General features: G+C 38.2%; 1 protein-coding gene and 1 long non-coding RNA gene across 5 annotated transcripts; one reads left to right on the forward strand and one right to left on the reverse strand.

Moving 5' to 3' along the window:
- Nucleotides 1-1,745: 1,745 nt before the first annotated feature.
- LOC108866153 lies at nucleotides 1,746-4,133 on the forward strand. The gene is made up of 3 exons (XR_007251445.1): nucleotides 1,746-2,320; nucleotides 3,051-3,105; nucleotides 3,852-4,133. It is a non-coding gene; the product is annotated as an uncharacterized LOC108866153 (long non-coding RNA).
- Nucleotides 4,134-10,585: 6,452 nt separating this feature from the next.
- Nucleotides 10,586-15,656, reverse strand: LOC125469110 (serine/threonine-protein kinase BSK7-like). Of its 4 annotated transcripts, none has more exons than XM_048566074.1 (6): nucleotides 13,026-13,575; nucleotides 12,643-12,845; nucleotides 12,340-12,560; nucleotides 11,858-11,993; nucleotides 11,553-11,666; nucleotides 10,586-11,191 (listed from the first exon to the last, which is right to left on the reverse strand). In XM_048566074.1, the coding sequence occupies exons 3-6, from the start codon at nucleotides 12,555-12,557 to the stop codon at nucleotides 10,937-10,939; spliced, it is 723 nt and encodes a 240-aa protein (XP_048422031.1). In that variant the 5' UTR covers nucleotides 12,558-12,560; nucleotides 12,643-12,845; nucleotides 13,026-13,575; the 3' UTR covers nucleotides 10,586-10,936. The 4 variants fall into 4 exon arrangements, 2 of the variants coding, with proteins under 2 accessions (XP_048422031.1, XP_048422030.1); XM_048566073.1 differs by having other exon boundaries at nucleotides 11,783-11,993; nucleotides 13,026-13,568; XR_007251404.1 differs by lacking the exons at nucleotides 10,586-11,191; nucleotides 11,553-11,666 and adding exons at nucleotides 14,267-14,333; nucleotides 14,946-15,656 and having other exon boundaries at nucleotides 13,026-13,279.
- Between the last annotated feature and the right edge of the window lie 5,615 nt (nucleotides 15,657-21,271).

The following is a 21,271-nucleotide window of genomic DNA, read 5'->3' on the forward strand; positions in this document are numbered from 1 at the left end:
TTTGGGAGGACTATACTTGAGTTTGTTGTTTGCTTTGCATTTGAACAATGAACAAGTGTTGCTTTTAAGGGTGGGCAAACGGGTACAGGAACTGCGGGTCGGGGCGGGCAATCATGGTTCGGGGCTAGTACGGGCCGGTTCCAATTTTTTGAGAATAGAAATGGGGCGGGGCAGGTCCATAGTATTTAAGGGGCAGACCGAGTCCTAGGATTTGGATAACGGGACCCCGGACGGCCTATTTCTGACTATAACCCATTTACTAATTCTCTAAACCTAATCCATTATCCATTCCATCCCATCGTCCCTTTCCTTCCCGGACTTAAACTAGACTCCCACTCGAGTCATCTCCTCCACCACCACAACGGCTCAACTCCCTTGACGGCACCACCTATTCCTCATTCTCTTCTCCCTCCCACCCTTGAATTGATTGCGTCGATTGCTTTGAGATTTCTACAAAACCAATATGGATGGAGCATCAAAATTCAAAAAACCTAGGAGATCAATCAGATTTTGAAATACCCATTCAAAGAACACAAAGGCATTGCCCCCACGTGCACATTTTTGACAAAAGGTTTCATCTTGGTGGAAAATATCATTAAAAATTGGGACTTTCTGCCTTTTATCAGAAGGATATGGAACTCATCTTCGATTTGGTAGGCGATGGCTTCGTCATCTTGCAAAACATACAAAATCATGGTGCTCGACACCCAAAAGCTCATCGTAGTCGCTGCGTGTCCGCCAACAAGGTTCAGTTCACGGAATACATACAGAAGACTATCATCGTCGATCTGAGTCAGATTGGAGCCTTGCGCCATCGTCGTCGATCGGAGTCAAGAGACAAAGACCTTGATTTGGGATTGGGAGAGATGAGCAAGAGAGACGGGGACCACCACCTTCACCGATTCACCACTGGTGGTTCAGCTACTGGTGCGGGTAGCTTCCAACCCGTCGATTTCGTTGGCAGTGGGAGCAATCTGGAACCGTGGAACGTTCTGGAGCTCTATATCAAAACCAAAAAAGAAAAAGAAAAAAGTTAATTGGGCTCGTGGACCCGCCTCGAAACTGACGGGCCTGTTTAGGGCCGGTTCCCAAACTTAAAAACCCTCTACCCGGTCCGGCCCGCCCCATTACTGTTTAAAATGGGTAAGGTCTGGTTCCTTCAAAATTGGGCCTGGCCCGACCCTAGTTGCTTTTACGTTTTATTGTTGGTTAAGCATTGATATTGTCTTGTCATTTAATTTCAACTTTGCATGGTTGGAACTTTTGATATGCGTTCCATGCTATTTGGTTTATTTTTATTATGGATGGTGATGTGTAAAATTGAATTTTAAACAGTTTTGCATTATTTGGATCAAAATTTGAGATTTATCTTATAAATAATGTGTTGGAAGATTGAATTTGATAAAATTGGGCAAACCCAAATTTAACTCGAGTAAGCCGAACCCAATTTAAACCCGTACTTGAGTAAACCCCTAGGAACCCAAACCCAACTCATACCCGAATTAGAAATGTTGTGTTAGGATTTGGTCAACCATCTAACTCGCCCAATTCGCCCAAGTTGCACCCTACTCACAAGTTTATTTTTCTTTTTAAATCCTGGAAGTTTGAAGTGCTAATAATAAAAATTTTAAAAGTAGATTTAATAAGGACAACAATGATGAGAGCACAAGCATGATGAAAGTATAAGATGCGTTTAAAAGTGATGTACAGAGTGATCAAGTGCTTGGCGTAAAAGCGATATTGATTAACTTGGATTTTGAGAAAACTCCACATTGCATCAACTTGTCAATTGCGCATTTTAGCAACCAAATTGTATAAACTGGTGTTAAGCTCTTCTGAAGTAAGTGGAATGCAAAATCATGAAACGTTATTAAGCTCATTTTTTCGCCTGAAAATTATGAATTTAAGGAGACAGAAAGACAGGGCACTAGAAAATAGAGGAAAGAGAATGGAAGAGATTTGAATAAAGAACGAGAGTTTACTTTCTTAAGTTCGTTGTTCGTGATTATATTTATCAATTGTGTCTCCCTAACATTATACTATTATTCCTCCTGTGCAATTTAGAAGTTAAAACCCATCGGTCCTTTAACTCCCCAGACAAACAGCACCAATGGAAGAAGCAAAGCCAGCCGAGTCCACAGCTACCCAAGTCCTCCCAACCCCTCTGAGCTCCGCCGAAGTTCTCCCTGTATAGCCTCCTCCGTCTTCTCTTCCTCCCAAGACCAAGAAGAGACCCCTTGAAAATGATGCTCTTTTCTCCAACTCATCCACCCTCTACAGGGTTCGCAGCGTCCTCAAAGAGGTCCGTCCTCATTTCGAGGTACAGCTAAAAACCCATGTCCCAAGTTTTGCATCTTTATGTGAATTTCTTGTAAATTTTGAAGATTTTTGTGATCTGGGTTTTCTTTTTATTGAATTGTGGATTTGGGTTTGTTTGGATTCACAATTTGCATGTCTTTAACCTTTCTAAATATTTCATTTTTCTTTAATAAGATTAAATAAATGTATAATCTTTGTAATTCCGGTGCCTTGTACTTACATTTTAGGCGCCCTTCGTAGCTCTGCATTGAAAAATTTGTCTAAGTAATGAATTTGATGGAAATGTCTGTTAGTAATGATTGAAATTAATGATTTCGGTTGCAAAATTCTAATATTTGAACTATTAAGTGAAGAATGAAGGCATATGATTTATGTTCTCTAGTGAATTGAGGTGTTTCTATTTTGTATTACGTGAAGCTGTCAAAATTAGTTTTTATTTGCTACATTTCGGATAGTGTTCGATTATTTTAGGCTGCAGACCAAGTGTAATAAGTTAAATGTATGTTATATCATTATGTAATCTGTATGCCATGGGTAGAATTTAGAAGTTGATTAGGTCCTCTTGAGACTGTTGGGGGGGCCTTTGGGTGTTAACTTGGTTTGTAGATTGTTCGTCTATCAAGGTTGTCAATGTAATCATTCTAAATCCTGCTGTTTTGAACTGCTTCTTCTGTTTACCACATTATTTGAAGTATGCATGAAGTAACTTGTTGTCTTTTGTTATCTTGAAGGTTCTCCAGACCCCTGACTTTGGAACATGCAAGCCATCCGAAGAAATTCAAGAATGTAAGCTCATCAAGATTTTGTTTTCATCTTTTCACACAATGACATATAGTTATCCCTTGAGTTGTATGATAAACCTGAGCTGATTTTTTAATATTAAAATAAGTGGTTTATTAATGCGGTGCTTATGATGACATCCGACTTTCATTCACGTGCTAACTTGGTTTATTAATCTGTCGGGTGAATAATTATATTTAGTTTCACGCTTGAAACTCAGTTTGTGATAGTTTTATTGTTGGCCACCCAATCCTAGAATGTTGTTAGTAGCATTCAGATGGATTATTAAATCTGACCTGATTTGTTAATCTTAACTCAAATGGTTTATTAATGGTATGGTTATGACTCCCGACTTTCCTTGACATGCTAACTTGGTTTATTAATCTATCATGTGAATGATCATATTGAGTTTCACCCTTGGAACTCAGTTTGTGATAATTTTATTGTTGGCCACCCAATACTAGATATTGTTAGTAGCATTCTGATGGCCTTTTGCTTCCTTTACGAGGAGATATCTGTCTCACTCATCTTCTTATGTTGACGCATGGTTCTGTCCTGAGTTTCTTGAGCTCCATGTATGCCTTTTCTCCAGTTTTTGTATCCCTTTGGACACTTTTGAGTTCAAGGCTTTTTGATGGAGCCAATTGCATGAGATGTTGTTTGTTACTTGCCATTTGACGGACAAGTAGAAAGTGACTTTTTATGGATTGATCATGGGATGTGCTTATGATCATGTATGTTGCAAATTGCAGATGTGGAGCTTCTGATGGAACTTTGCAAACAGATGATGGCAGAAACAGTTTCGGCAACAAGAAGTAAGAGTGCAGCAGCTGAAAAGCCCCAAGATACAAGGGCTTTTGGGAAGCCATCAGAAAATAAGTTTCCATCAGGTGTAGCCAGTGAGAAGCAGCGGGGTGAAGATGGTCAGACTCAAGGGACATATATTGTTGGTGGGTCTGCTTTTTTCTGGAATTTCATTATATTTGTAGGCGAAGAACCAGTCTACTATGGAATAACAAAGGAGTCATTTTGAGCTAATGGCAGCAAAGAAACAGATCTGTAATCGTTCCGTTATTTTAGACTGTGATTGCTAGCAGAAAATATTAATCCTACCGCATTATATATATATATATATATATATATATATATATATATATATATATAAATAAAAGGGGGATTTCATTGATGATTTCATTAGAATGGTTATTCACCTTGATTCTTCAAATGGGATCAGTGGATGTTTTAAATTTGTAATATTTGAATGGATGTAATGATTTGATGAACTAAAATTTATGTCAGCAATTTTATTATAGAAAGACAGGCTGTTTGATTAGTATCTTCACTGGAGACAAGGATGGTACTATTATCTGGACGTCGGACCAGACATCTGCTAGGGACATCAACTTAAAACAGTTGCAGTGTGTGTCAAGTCTCAAATGCAAACCCAGACCAAGGTAAGCCATCTGCTGCCATGTTTGATGTTTCTTTCCCTTGCAGATCCAGTTGCAGAAGAGGCTTTTAACAATCAACAGTGACCCCCAAAAGTTGGATATTCCTCTCTCTGTAAATATATTCTTCTGCATAAGGGTGATTCTGCGGACACCCAACTATAACGACAAATTCTTAGTTGTTCATAAACCATTCTTGGGTGCCCAGAGACAATTCTCAAGTGTCCATTGAATCACTCTTTTCGTAAGGAAAACAGCTAGACACTGTCATATTCTTTCACAATCTAACAATGTCCCTAACTTAGGAATTGGATCCCATCCGGATCCACTTTGTGGGGATCCTAGGGATCCCCACATCTTAGCCATTCATTGTGTATTGTGCGATCATAAATCATTTGACTTGTATTATTTAAAATTAAACACAAATAGTATCTGACGAAAATTGTCTGCACGATATACAATGAACGGCTAAGATGTGGGGATCCTTAGGATCCCTACAAAATGGATCTGGAGAGGATCCCTTTCCCCTAACTTAAGCCATTTGTCATCCCACCATACCTGGGTGTAGCCAAGTTGGTTAGAGCAATATGCTCCCCCTTGAACTTGCACCCGAAGTTCGAATTTCCCTTCCTATAGTTTAGTTTAGATTAGAATATTACTCGAATTAGAAAAGTTAGATGTAGCCCCAAATTCAAGGCCAATGATTCTGGTGTAAGCACTTATTCAAATAATATTTATTTTTTAACCATAGCATCTCACCTATTGAAGCGTGTGTTGAGTGTCTCAGTTTTAAAGGGATTAACTTTCATCCCAGATTCAGTGGTTCACTTAAAAAGATAATCACTTTTGAAAATTATGGTCTTGCTAAAATTATTTTTATAGGTTAAAGGGGCTTTACACTAGGATTTTCAATACCTTGGTGAATAAAAAGAAAGTAGTTTTGTGGAATTATTGTAATGCGAGCTTCTTCAATGGGGCATCAAAAAGTCTCACTTTATCAATTATGTTGTCTAATGGAATTATTGTAAAGCGAGCATCTTCAATGGGGACAATAAATAGAGTCCTCACATCCCCATATCTCCTAAGGGTAATGTTAGGAAGACCAAAATTTTAAATTAAATTTGCAAACCAAATGTGTCACCAATAAGAAATAAGCAAGTTAATCAACACTTAATAATAATCCAATTATCAACAACCACATCATTTTGGTTTGCAAATTTGGTTTCCTTAGGATTACCCATCATCTGAATATAGGGACAAATGTCTTCTAATGAACCAGAATACAGGTCTCAAGGTATCTCAATATATAAGAAATCGCCAAATATCTCAAAGAAATCCTCAAATATGAAGACGATATGGGAGATGCTCTTGGTACTTGATTTATCAAGTGGAATTATTTTGCTTTCCTAAGTAATTGTGGTTCTTGGTCTTAATTTGACTCTAAAGAACATGGTCGTACTGCAATCCCTGCATTGGATGCATAGAGAGGATTTTTACATCAGTAAGGGGATCGGGTTTGTTGTTGGATTTTAGGGCGTTTGTGGCAAATGGATATTCAATAGGTCATGGAGATGTGCATATTTCAAGTTCTTAAATGTTGTAAACGATCGATTGGGTTTAAGTAAGGGTGGAGTTAATCAAACGACGGAGAATGCTTAGATGCATATTTTTAGCTTATGCATATATTTATTGAATGCTATAGAAAGTGGTTTGTGGTGTAGTAAAGAGAAGAACAGGAAGTACTGTGCGTGTGGGATATTAATCTAATCTTAACGCCACAGCCGCATCATCAAAACCAAACTGAAATTGGCCAAACCGAATTACTTCTGTTTATTTTTTTATGAATTAAAAAAAAAATCAAATTGGACCGAACCAAATAGTTGTAGAATTATCAGAGAGATGGGCCAAATGCCCACTCTAACAACACTAATATTGTTCACAATTTGGTAATTACCACATTCACAATCCGTCAGGTGTGGGGTTAGGATATTTAAACTCTCGTTTTGTCAGAGATATGGTTAATGTGAGATATTTCAACACGTTCCTCATGTGGGATCCAATTTGTGAGTCACACATGGGAGATCCAGACATCGACAACCATATGGAGCCAAGGAGACCCACCTTACACGCAGGGTCAAGGGACCCACCATCATCGTGCAAGGCCAAGAGGACCCAACCATCATGTAGCAGTACAAGCCCACTCCTGACTCTGATACCATGTAGAATTATTAGAGAGATGGGCCAAAGACCCATTCCAACAACACTGATATTGTCTTCAACTTGATAATTACCACCTGCATAATCCGTCAGATGTGGGGTTAAGATATTTAAACTCTTATTTTGTCAAAAATACAGTCGATGTGGGATATTTCAACACTTCCCTCACGTTGGACCAAATTTATGGATCACATATACCACTTGGAGCTAAGAGGACTTACCTCACACGCGGGGTCAAGGGACCCACCATCATCACGTGGGGCCAAGGGGACCCAACCATCATGTGGCAATACATGCCCGCTCATTGGCTCTGGTACCATGTAGAATTATTGAAGAGATGAGCCAAAGGCCCACTCTAGCAAAACCGATATTGTTCCCAACTTGGCAATTAATTATCACATGCACAATCCGTCAGGTATGAAATTTTATCACAAAATGCCTCAGTATTAGTTAAAGTATGTTAGGATATTTAAATTCTTCTTTTATCATACATACGATTGATGTGAAATATTTCAATAATACTAACTTCAGTTTTGACAAAAATCAAATCGTATTAAACTGAACTCATGAGTAAAGAAAGAATATGAAGGAACAAGAGAAACGGGCAAAAGAACGACGCTTCATTGCGCGTAGAAAATAAATGAAAAAGTTTTAAATTTATTTTGGCCGCACAATCTGGTTCTAATGGCTGATATTTTCCACACAGGTCTTACAAAAGTTTGCCCGATCACATAGGTCAGGTTAATAGACTTGTTACATATGAAAAGACTTTGCGAGATCACTACCATTCGAAATTTCGACTAACTTGCACGATTGAAAAAAAAAAATCGACATATTTTGACTTTTCAAAACTCGACTTAAGAGGGGCAAAGGCGATGAATTCTTGATTAATTGTGTTTCTGCATCTTGATCTTGATTGTAATTGGTTTTAAGATGGGGGAATTATTGTGCTTTTGCCAATATTTTAAAAAGACGTAAGGCGCTATTTGAGTGACGAGTTGGGCCTAGCACCTAGGCGATTTTAAGTAAATTTATTATTAGCGTATGAACAAGTGCAAGCTTATAAATTATAAAATATTAAAACATAATGAAAACATAGGAAATAAACATATAATGTGTGTTCATCTAAGTATTCAACAAGTTTCTTACGATTTATTGAACAAAATTTAGATACCCAAAATCCAAAAATGTTCTCTTGGTTATGTAGTGACCAAGAAATATATGATGATTCACTATTGGATTTAATATTTAATTACGGAGTAAAAATAGATCTCATTTTAGGTTAATCCAAACCACAAACCATCCCATGATAACAAACGGATAATGCTAGAGAGACCAAATTTTTAAACCAAATTTACTAACCAAATGATATGATTGTTAATAATTGAATTATTAGTTAAGGTTTGATTACCGTGTTTATTTTCCACCATATAATTTGGTTTAAAATATTGTTTTCTCTAGCATTATTCATAACAAAAATAAATTTCTGGGTGTTTTTTTTTTTTTTTTTTTTTTTTTTAGCGTTTTGTTAAAGACACTTATCCACATTTCCCGTCGGTGATTATTTTCTTCTCGTATCAGCCTTTGGATTGTAACGAACGGTGAGATTTAACTTTGTCATGCAACGCATATTTCTCACACATCTGGGTCTATCCGATCCCTCTAATTATGCTAAAAATCCTCAACTGTGCGGACCTCTAATTCAAAAGATGTGTGATGATCAACATGAAACCGTGATCTCAAGCAATGTAGAAGAAAAGGATGAGCCTATAACATGGGGATTTTACATTAGCATGACGCTTGGTTTTATTATTGGATTTTGGGGATTTTGTGGCAACCTGATTTTCATCAAGCCATGGATATACTCGTACTTCAGCTTCTTGAATGTCTTGAATGATTGGCTTTATGTGAGGGTGAGTTTGATTAAGTGGCACTTCAATTAAGCAATGGTATGTAAATGTGATTTTACTTTTCTTTCTTAAATTAAGCCATATGCATGCATCTCTTTGTAAAGTTTTACGTGTGCTTGTCTATTTTTATTTTCAACGTCTTCTGAGACAACACATAAGTGTTTACTTCATTAGAAGAGCTTCACGGGCCTTATCTGTTTTAAGTTTTCAAGTATTGAGTTGTCATAATAAAGAACTTTACCACTACATCTCCTTGGCAGATGATTTGTTAGTGTTACTTGTTTGTAAGAAGTTTACTGCTACTTTTACTTCATCAAGACCTTTTTGCAGTATATGTTTAGTATCATGATATTTACTAAAGAAATTCAGTTAATTCTAGACTGTATATGATTGTTTTGTTCGTCATAAAATTTTGAAGGGTAAAGTACAAAAAACTACCTCAACTATTGGTGTCACGACACTTTTATACCTCATCTTTTAAAATTAACAATGTCATACCTCATCTTACGAATTTGTGCCAATATCAGACCTCCGTCAGTTTTTTTGTTAAATGCTAACGTGGCCAGAGACGGGACCCATTTTTTTATTAAAAAATTAATTAACTATTTAAAAAAAATTAATTAAATATTAGAAGTTCTAAAAAAAAACAAAAATACAAAAAGAAACCAAAAAAAACCCATCAACCTGTGTCCCCCTCCCCAAAAACCTAGATCCCCTTATCTGAGTTCTTTCCCACCCAACCCTCTCTCTCTCCTCTCTCTCTCACCTCTCTCTCTTCTCTCTCCCTGCAACCTACATCCCTAAAATCCCAAAACCCAGAAATCCTTCCCACCCGTCCCCCCCCCCCAACCTTCCTCTCCGATCCCACCGATGACAACCCTACCTTTGTCGTTAACTCCAACAATGATAGCCACAACCCCCAATCACCCCCAAACCCTAACGTTAGCCACAACCTCCACAACAATATTCCATTCTCCTCCTCGATCCCAAAGTTTGCCCCTCCGGTGATTTGCGCGAGAAAAACAAAACAATAACAACAACAACAACAATCCTAATAGAAGAACTCTCTGTTTTTCCCAGAAAATTCTGAGATTTTCCGAGAAAATCAGAGGAGGGTGAGAAACAGAGAGAGAGAGAGAGAGTTGTGATCTGAGAGTGGCTCTCTTTGGTATGAGTTTCCGATAAATGGTGTATATAGGGGGGTCGGATGAGGAGGAGAGAATGGAGGTGAAGTCCATGGCGATGGGTTCTGAGAGGGCGAAGCCTCTGCACTATTTCAACTTGCCGTGGTATTTGAAGTGGGGGAACCAGAAACACTTGTGGTGCCAGAAAGAGAGCTCCGATGCCAACGGGAGTGGCGAGGAAGGGTCTGGGGTTAATCAGCGATCGTCGGCTTAGAGGATTGAGAGCTCGCTGGCGGTGATGACTCGAGTGGGAATGGTTTCTGGGTTTTGGGATCTTAGGGATGCAGCTTACAAGGAGAAAGAGGAGAGAGAGGGTTGGGTGGGGGAGAACTCAGAGAAGGGGATCTGGATTTTTGGGGAGGGGGACATAGGTTGATTGGTTTTTTTTGGTTTTTTGTTTTTTGTTTTTTTATTTTTTTTGTATTTGTTTTTAAATTTTTTAATATTTATTTTTTTTTTTTTAATAAAAATGGATTATGTTTCTGGCCACGTTAGCATTTAACAGAAAAAGTAACAGAAAAACTGATAGAGATCTGACATTGACACAAATTCATAAGATGAGGTATGACATTGTCAAATTTAAAAGATGAGATATGAAGTGTCGTGACACCAATAGTTGAGGTAGTTTTTTGTACATTACCCATTTTTGAACAAAGAGTTAACCTTTTATTTTTAATTTTTATCCAAGTAGTCATTTATATCAATGTCTGACAACGATAAGACGACGTTTGAAAAACTAATAATTATTATTTATTTATCCAAGTAGGAATCCTATATGCTTTCTGTACACAAATTATAAAGCTTCTGAACGATTTCCTCCCTACCACTGTTTTTAACAAACTTTCTATTTTTGCTTTCTATTTTGTCAAAGGAATTCATATACTCGAATTGACAGATAAGAAAGCAAATCAAATAAAACAATTCAAATACAAGGAAAATGACCAAAATCTAATCCCATGGAAATGATGAAGCTTTGGCTCTAGTGGTCTTAAACCTTATGATCGATCGACGCCATATATGCCAAGAGCCAAACCGAAAGAAGTGGAAAACTGGGCAGCTGGTCGTCCGGCCTAGATTTTCACTTTTGTCCACCTGCTTTCCTCCTTTTGGATTCAAGCGTAGTACCCTCCTTAAGTGCTGCTTGAGCTTCACTGTCCATTCCAAGGGCCAAAAGGGCAACAGCCTGAAGATAACACGCAATGTGCCAAACTGGGGAAACTACTTGTGCTTGCATTGCATCGTTTATAGCTTTCTGAGGCTTGTCACTCATGAGATAAGACAAACTACGCCGGGCAAAAATTGTTGGAGAAACCATCGTTCCAACATCAATGAACTGCAAGCAAAATAAAAGAGTTGGCAACGATAACAAATGCAGAGAAAGCAGCAATTCAGGATTTAATATTTTTTTTTTTTTTCAGTTTTTTCTTTTTTATTGGTCATGCAAGTAGAGTTACTAGGTTCAGATACTCTTAAGGTACCTTAAACTACCAATTTCGTTTCTTCTATCAAGAATTAGAAGATAAGATGTAAAGCCAAACAAACTTCGTACGAAGCTGTGCTAGTAATTTATTTTAACAGGTCAGATAATGAACTTCCTATTGAAGGTCATGTTCGGATATCGGTATGAACATGAAAGCAACTCTTACCAAACCTCTACTCAGAATTTCCCACAAGTATCATAATAAGAACCTAACCTGTGAATAACACTCAATCGTGGTTCTGAAGTCCTTGTGCTTAAAAGCAGAATCCCCCTTTTTCTTTGAATCTAATGATTCCTGCATTTGGTCAGTCCACATTTGGAACGAGAGCTGTAGTGGAATGTAAGACAGAAAATGTTTCAGTAACACAACCAAACTATTGAGAAGGCTAAATATGTACACAACACAACTTGGATTTTTCTCCATTAATTAAGCAAATATAGAACCTCATTTGTCATTCCATCATCTTTATAGCCGATACTCTCTAGGATATCATGTATAGCAGTCAAATCCCTTCTTACAATGAAAAAGATGCTTTGCAAGTGTTTCATTGGGCATATATTCCGCCGCAAGCAACCTTTCATCACCTTCACAACAACAACCAAGCAAATTGACCAATCTATGGTTGCGGAGGTGACCGACCAATCTTGCTTCCTCCTGCAGTTGGGGCAAATGAAAATCGTCTCAGAATAGTGGTTGTAAATAGAGAAGACAGAAAATGACGTGCTTCCTTTAGTGGAGCAGATAAAACGTTTGATGAGGAATCAATTGGTCCAAAAATAACTGTAAATTTCAGTCATGGAGAAATACAGCAATGCATTCATGAATTCTATATGCCAAAAGCACCCTATGACCTGAGTTGCAAACCACATAAGATCTCAACAGAAAATTACATTAGTGTAAAACATAAAGATAGAAACAATAGTTCTGCAGAAAATGTAGACTAGTTTTCGTCACCAAAGCATCTGGATTAGAGTTTTATGATACATAAAAGTATGCCTACCACAAATTGCTGAGCATCGGGCCAGGCCAACCTATTGAAGCGCTTAACAGCAATTCTCTTCTGATTTTCAAGTTTCCCTTTATAAACAATATTTGGAGCCTTCTCTCCTTGCTCAGACACAATGTACTCCACGGCAAAACCAGATGTTGCATTTTTAAGTTGCTCAAATGTGAATTCACGAAATGCAGGTAAGTTATCAACCTCACTCTTCTCCTCATTATCTGTATTAAAGGAGAACCATCCACAAGCATCATGATCTGCTTCTACATCAAAACAGCCAAGAAAAGACATATTTTAACCCACCAATATCAGGAGTTTCGAGAACCGCTGCCTTCATTTGTGAATTCCAGCAACATGGTATGAGTTTGAAGCATTGACCCCCCATCTCAATGCCACAGTATCAATATAAACCAGAAGTCCCCTTTTCAATCTCTGCCTCTAAAGAAAACCAACCTCAACTAAATCCAGATTCCTCTGACTTCTCGCCCACTAAACTTCAAAACCTCCTGAATATTTATCGAAATAGAAATTATCTGTTGAATCTCATTTCCTTAGAATCATAAGACCGAAAAATAAACTCGACTATAAATATATATTTGGGCATTAGCATTTTCTCTCTATCCACTAAACTAGTACTAGAAAATAATGAAATGAACCAGAAACAGCTTTAAAAGTTCTTTCAGTACCTCAACCAACTTGGGGAAGCTGAAAACACCAAAACCCAGTAAAGCAAAACCTTCACAGCTCACCGGAAAAGCTATAAGCACTTTTTCAGATGACCCAAAAACAAAAGTTTTTAAACCTTTCAGCTGCTTCTCCAATGCTCAAAACCCTTTTTCTGGGTTTCTTTCTCTCTACGTCTTTATCCTCCCTTTCTTGATCGGATCAATATCCTCACAAGATCCAACCTTTTTGCCTCACAAACCCCAGAATTTGAATTCTAAACAAAACCCAAATCGACAAAAATTAGGGAAAAAAGAACGTGATAGTTGAAAAAATGGCTCAAAAATCCGAGGATGCTAACACTGTTTGTTTTTATTTATTATTTATAGAGAAACAAATCCAGCATTAATCTATCAAAAACATCACAAGAGTCAAGGATATTAAACTAAGTAACAATTAAATCATTCTTGTATTTATTTAGTTGTGAAAATTTTGACCAGCTTACTAAATTTCCTTTGTTTTGAATGAGCTGGGCCAATGGTTTGGAGTTCATTGGTGAGATATTTGTATTGAATTTTGTCGTTTGGAATGAATGTGAGTGGGGCCGAGTGGCCAACTGAAGTTGAGACATTTTCATCATTTGCAATCGTTACGGCGCCGTTTCTATACCAAAAACTAAAAAAGTGCGCCCGTACGATTTAGTATTTAATCTCGATCTATTATGTCACTTAATACTACGATTTATCGGTATTGATCTTCACTTATAAGTGAAAGGTCTCATATTCGATTTACCTTCTTAGTGTAGATAATATCGTTTATTCAGAAAAAAATAATAACAATAAAAATAAAACTTGATTTGTCCTTACAATTACTATAAAAATAAAAGAAAATCCAGGTAGATACAAATAATTTGAGTTGAGCATCTTTGTGAAGTTGGTCAATATATGAATCTTTTGGACACAAAATGTTGAGATACAAATCCATGAACCCACCAAAATGATCTCTGTCTTCGACGATGTGTTGCATGTAAAAACAGAAACTGAAACGAGATTCTAGCACGCAAATTCCTGAGTTCGATTCCAATATCACTTGTACGAAAAAGTTGTTCACAAAGATAAATGAACTCCAACGAATGTGATTTTACTTTTAACTATATCAACACAGTGTTCGTTAAGCATCATATTAACACAAATTAAACCATAAGCAGGAAATTACTGTGTTTACATGGATTTGTTCTACTCAAGACGAAAAATCGCTAACTTACCTTTTCTTGGGACGGTATCCCTACATTTACACAGCCTCCACCTTTGCTTGTGCATGAACTGCACCTGCTGCCCAAACAACCACCACACACCATATAAGAATTGAGAAATATATTTATACAGAAACGATAACCTTAATAGGCACCACATGAATCTCCCAAAAACAGAGCAAAAAACAGTAAAGCAAAGAGAAACAGGCACAAAACAATGAATGATACAGCCTACGACAGTGTGAAACTCACCTTGTTAATACATGTTACAGAGTACAATATATATAATATGCAATCAAAGCTAAGTACCAAAGCGTGTGAGAGAGGAGTATTGCATGTGTATTGCTCAAATATATATAGAGACAACTCTTTGTTCACATATACATGTATTCACCGTCATTCTTTTTTAAGCTAACTCCGGCCAAAAGAACGCACAATACTTACATTAAACTCGAAAAGAGTCCTGCAATATTTGCGTGTAGGCAACAGATTCCCAATACAGAACATGGAAAACACACAAATGACGATACAAAGAACCCCTTCTTTAGACACTTTTTCTTTCAGTTTTCTACGAAGATTGTTATACACTCTACAATTACAGTAAGTTCCATGAAGTCTTATCTTTTATCCATCAACCACTTTGAAAAGAGCAACGATTACTATACAAATAAGATAAGAATTGCATTCTTACTACTGAGTTCTGACTTTCTTCAATCTGTACATGAGGGACTCAATAGATTTTTGTAATTTCATGCTATCTCTCAGTGATATTTCCTGAGATGCGAGGTGTAAACTTTGAATCCCGGGACCCAAACTGGCAAATGATGGAGCTGCAGGTAGAGATTCAGCAGCACATTCAATCCCATCTCCGTACGCAACCAATCCGGCGCAAGTTGCAATACTACACCCAAAGGTAGCCCACGGTAGGACACCAATTTTCCGGATATGTCGTTTCCTCATTATTTGATAGAATGCTGTTCTCATGGCTGAAAAGCTAGTCTTCTCTGCAGCACCTATAACACTATGGGCAGCTACTCGGATCTTCTCAGCAGAAGCAGTTGTTTTCAGTAAAGTTGTTGATTTGACACCTGGAGCTACCATTTTTGAGGGGCCAAGCGTCTTACTAAGAGCAAATCCCACCACCTTATGGGTTTGTCTTAGAAAGAGTTTAAGTGAAGCTGGAACTTTGAAAGTCACCACTTTCATCAAGGTTGAAGCAGGAAATTTGAGTGTCGCGGCTTTGGAGAGTGAAGATGCTCCTAAAACTGCTGTTGCCCCTGCCCCTACTGCCACCAAAGGTTTATCAGTTAGCAGTCTTTTCCTGTCAGTATCATTTGACATTTCCCCCTCACCCTCACAATCAGTAACAAGCTTTCCGACCATTTCCTTGACCTCTAAGACCTGCTAAGCCACTAGCATCCACTACTGCCACTATGGTCTCGAACTTCTTAGTCTGGCGACGAAGGGCCTCTACCAGCAGAGCATGTGACTTGTCCTCAACTGGAAGATCGGAAAGCTTAGCCTGATTTAAGCTCGGCTCCCTCATTTTATTAATGGGAAGGTGACCGGCATTGGTCAGAGAAATTCTCAGCCCCTTGATTGCAACTGAAGGGCATAGAATTCAGATATAACATTGGTATCTACAGCTTCACATCTGTTCACATTGTAGAGCATCTTTTGAGCATTAGCTAGAGCCTTTCCCATTGCTGGGAGATCAGAAAAAATATTATGTAGATCCAAAAGATATGGATAAATCGACTGAGCAAACTTTGGGGCCTCATAATTGGATTCCAGCTGAATTTCTTTTGACGCCACCTTAGAAACAGAAGTTGATGGACTTAGCCTCGATATTGATAAATCAATATACCGGGATAATAACTTAATCATCTGTGATTGTAAATCATTGGTTATGTATAACCTCATCGAACTCAATGCAGCAACTAAACCCACTTTCTGTGGAAGTAAGCCACTAAACCCTGGAACTTGCTCACTGCTTCAAGTGCACCTGGGGTATTCTCCGCACCAGAACTTTTTAAAAATGGCAATTCAAGCACCAAGAATGATGATCCAACCTCCTGAGCCACCCTCTTGGCTGCCAAAAAAATGTCCATGAAAACCAACCCCAAAAATCTTTTGTAAAACCAAGTTTCCTGCAATATCTTCATACCCCTCCTTGTTAACCTTCTCTAAAAAACATCGTTTGAGAACTCCTAACGTTGAAGTGGGAAATGATTTATCAAAACCATCATATAATACACTTTCTTCGGATTGAATTTCAGAGTTGAATGACCCACCTGGGCAATGAGAGCATCAGGTCTAATCTCCCTAATTAGACAATCAGCATCCGTTGCTGGCCACTCTGATAAACTTTGAGCAGAAAGTACGTAAATTATAGACTGAGTTTCAGGCTAATGAACTGCGTAAACAAATTGTTTCGTGCGTTCAGGTATTCCGAGTTTGCGCACCAACTCATTCGATACTTTCAGGTCATCGGATTTCAGTACAGAAAAGGGCCAAATATTTTGTAGGTTCAAAACAAATGCAAGTGCCATTATATAGCACTCACTCAACTTAATAAGTATACTCTAATTCTTTCTTAGCCTAAAATTGTCAAACTCATAACCGACATAGAAAACAACTCCAAATTCTCAGTTCCAAACTGAATTTCCAATACCCACATAACTTTGCAAGCATCCAAACAGAGTCCATACACGTAGAATTCGATAGGATTCGATACTACCCAGTTGAGGGAATTCAACGATCATTACAGCCATATTTCAATGCAATTAAAAGAACCCTAAACAGAAAAATAAAAAACATGTCATCAATAACCAGAATCAAAACGTACTTTATCTAGAAATTTGGAATTTCCTCATAAGTACCTGATTAATGGGCCGATTTCTGTATCCAAAATTATAGTCTCTCTTTGGATTACAATCGTCTGCAATGTTAGGACGTCGGAGATCAAATACATGCACCTGAGGTAGCTTGGCAAAGCTGAAATCGACAGAAACAGCACGGCCCAGATTCCAAAAACCCAAAACCCCGATATTAAAACTTTCTCGATTGAACCAAATTAATAACCTTTTACTGGGCTCTTCCGCTCTCTGCGTCTTGATCCAATCCAACATTCCCTCTCTCACGCTGAGCGGTGGAAGATGGAAGCTTTTGAAATAATCTTGAAGGTTGTGGTATTTTCGTAAAATAATTTTACGGCATGAAACCACTTATGGCCCAAAAAGATAATTAATTTTTCAAGGGCCAAGAAACTACACATTCGTTTGGGCCACAGAAGAAAGCCCGTAGTCAACAACCGCAAATTGATTCGTTCAGGGTACAAGTTGGAATGGAATTTTCGATTTTCTCATTAAAGTTGGAATGGGAATTTGTACATATTTATAAATTTTGAGAATTTCTAATTTTCGATCAGAATTTTTATAGTTATTTACTAAAATTATTTATTGTGTGATTAATTTTTTGTATTTTATTCGTTACTTTATGTGAACCATACACTATGCTAAAAGGATAAATATAATATATAAGTACATAAAAAATTAATTAGATTATACATAGGCACATACGGAATATGAAGAGAAAGCAATAAATTGCATATATAAAAATGTTTAAGAATATTTAAACATTCGCGGATTAATAGTTAGAATATTGACGATGATAGAGCAAAGACATTACTCTAGAAAATTATGTGTGAAAAGAAAAGTTGTCTTGCTGCTCAGTGACACTGATTTTTTTGGTATCATGAATTGCTGGCACAAATTTTTATTAAGATTATGTTGAGGCAATGGGCAATAGGTGGAGTCCTAAAATCTTATACATTGAAATATAAGCATTAGAATACCTGATGTGAGAATTGATATACTCAAAACATCCCCTCACATATGCGCTCACATGAATTTATATTCTCCCTTATATTGTGATGTGGAGCACATTTTACAAAATTGGACCTGAAACCTGACGAACTGCTTGTTCTGATATCATGTTGCTTCTACAACATCTAATAGAAAAACCAAGTGCAAAGGCATAGGATTTTTATAAATTGAAATGTTAGATTGATAGAAAACAGCATAGGATTTTTATAAATTGAAATGTTAGATTGATAGAAAACAATGTGGGGCTTTATATTCTCATCCAATTGGGGAAAAGTTTTGTGACATTCCACTTATTTTGGTAGCTTAAGCATTGCAAAATTTTCTCTGATAAAGGGGCTAATTTTCTCTTAACTAGTGGATGAAGGTTTGGAGAAGAAAATCAATTGTATACTAAACTATTGGTTTAAATCATCTGTAGTGATTAGTCAACATCTTAAAGGATTTTACTTGTGGCTTCTTGATGAACCAGCGTACATAACATAAAGGCTTAAAGGAATTTAGAAGTGATTTCATGATGCAAGAGCCAATTTTTTAGTATGATAAATAAGCTCATTGTAGACATCGAAATTTCAGTAAAACAAATGTTCACCAATGCATTAAAGTTTTGACGTGTCAAGGCATACATGGCATACGCCACGTGTTGTACAAATTGTACACGTGGCGTGTGACTCAACAAAATAGGAAGAAATACCCTTGAAGGATTAAACAAGTTTTTCTTCTCATTTTGGGCAATGACAAGGCAAGTACATTTCAATCCATTGAGGATCAAAACAAGTTTTTCTTCTCATGTTGGGCAATGACAAGGCAAGCATACTTCAATCCATTACGGATCAAAGCAAGTTTTTCTCATTTGGGCAATGACAAAGCATACACCACTTCAAGTTTAAAATGGTATTAAGTGGGAAATTAGGCCATAAGTTACACCACTTCAATTTCAATATTGCATTAAGTGGGAAAATTAGGCAATGGTGCTTGGAAAAGAAAAAAATATTTTGTGGTGGTGATTCATTCTCAAAGCCTATAAATAGGCTTCTCCATCAAGGTATCAAGCATCAACCAATTCACAAATACATTTCTCAACACACCAAAACCTTGAAGCCTTAGAGTTCTAAAGCTCTCAAGAAAATCCCGAAGGATCAAGAAAGCACTCTTCGTTCTTCATCAAATCCTCCTTCAAGATCAAGCCCCAACGGCCCTTGAAGAACTTCCACCAACTCAAGATCAAGCCCCGACGGCCCTTGAAGAAAGTGTTCATCTGTTCATCCTAAGCTCAAGCCCCAACGGCCCTTTGGATCAACAACCTCAACAAATCTACACATCCAACCGTTCTTCAAGATTAAGCCCAAAAGCCCTTGAAGATCCACTCATCCATCAACCTTCAAGATCAAGCCTAAAAGCCCTTGAAGATCCGCTCATCCATCAACCTTCAAGATCAAGCCCAAAAGCCCTTGAAGAAATCCACACAACCATTATTCAAGATCAAGCCCCGACGACCCTTGAAGAAAGTGTTCATCCGTTCATCAACTGTTCATCCTTAGATCAAGCCCCGACAGCCCTTTGGATCAACAACTCATCCACAAACCTACACCCTACGAAGATAGAATCACAGGACCAAATTTGAGAGAGATCGTAACCCCAAAATCATCAAACCAAAAAATATTATTTTGTGCCACGTTATTCTTGTTTCTTGTTTCAAGGAAATTTTCGTGTTCACAAATTTGGCACGCCCGGTGGGATCTCTCTACCTCTCATCTCTATCCTCAAATCATCTGAAAAAAACGAAAATGGCATCAAGAAAGGATCAAGCTGTTCCTGCAATCAAAGCAAAGAACAAGAACATCATCGCCGCAAGTGGTGGTATTTCGGGCATCACAACCCGAAGTAAAGCAAGAGCTCTTTTTGCCGCGGCTTCCGCCTCTGCATTAACTTTGTCAAAAGAACAAGAGCACCTGAGGTACGAGCCTGTGATCACCCTAGCCTCGCTAAGGGCATCAAGGGGAGAAAGCCCGAGGAGATACTCAGAGTCCCTACTCTCTGACGCTGATTCGAGCGGTAGTACAACCATGCAAGTCATGACCACTGGAGCAACTTCAATCGAGGAGCAGCTAGCTCAGATGAATGAAGCAATCGCAAAGCTCACACGGACTGTGGAAGAGAAAGACTTGCAGATTGCCGCACTTGTCAACCAACTAGATGCGCTGCCCGACGTGAAAGTCGACCCAAATGTTGGCCTATTAAAGAAAGAAGGCGACGAAGAAGAGGAGCCATCAGCGGAGAAAGTTGAAGAGAAGCCGAAGCTAGACCAATCAACGGCATTCATGGGATCTCTCTCTATCCAGCAGCTACAGGAGATGATCGCAAGCACTATCAAGACACAGTACGAAGGAAGCTCGCATGACTTCGTACTGTACTCAAAGCCTTACTCCAAGAAGATTGATGCTTTGAAAATGCCAAGGGGTTATCAGCCCCCAAAGTTCGTGCAGTTCGATGGAAAAGGCAACCCGAAGCAACATGTCGCCCATTTCATTGAAACTTGCAACAATGCTGGGACAGAGGGAGACTACCTCGTCAAACAGTTCGTGCGTTCGCTGAAAAGTAACGCTTTTGACTGGTACACTGACTTTGAACCTGAGTCCATCAACAGTTGGGACCAGCTAGAAAGGGAATTCCTCAACCGTTTCTACAGCACTCGTCGTACTGTAAGCATGCTAGAGCTGACCAGTACGAAACAGTGGAGAGATGAACCTGTCGTTGACTACATAAATAGATGGCGCTCCTTAAGTCTGGATTGCAAAGATCGGCTTTCTAAAACCTCTGCCATTGAGATGTGCGTTCAAGGCATGCACTGGGGGTTACATTACATCCTCCAAGGCATAAAACCAAGAACATTCGAAGAGCTAGCAACTCGTTCCCACGACATGGAGCTGAGTATCGCTAATCACGAGAAAAAGGAGCCGATTACTAACTTCAATAAGGATAAAGTATTCGCCCCAAATATAGACAAGACTGGGAAGAAGCCCGCTAAGGAAGCTTTCACCATCAACACTACCCCCATCACAATGTGCAACCTCCTAAAAAAGGTAATCGGCCGAACAAAGAGAGATTGGCATGAAAGAATAAGTGAAGCACT

Source organism: the organism of the source record quoted next, unplaced genomic scaffold, assembly GCF_019419815.1.
Source record: "Pyrus x bretschneideri cultivar Hongxiangsu unplaced genomic scaffold, Pyrus_bretschneideri_v1 Contig40, whole genome shotgun sequence".
Taxonomy (NCBI): Eukaryota; Viridiplantae; Streptophyta; class Magnoliopsida; order Rosales; family Rosaceae; genus Pyrus; species Pyrus x bretschneideri.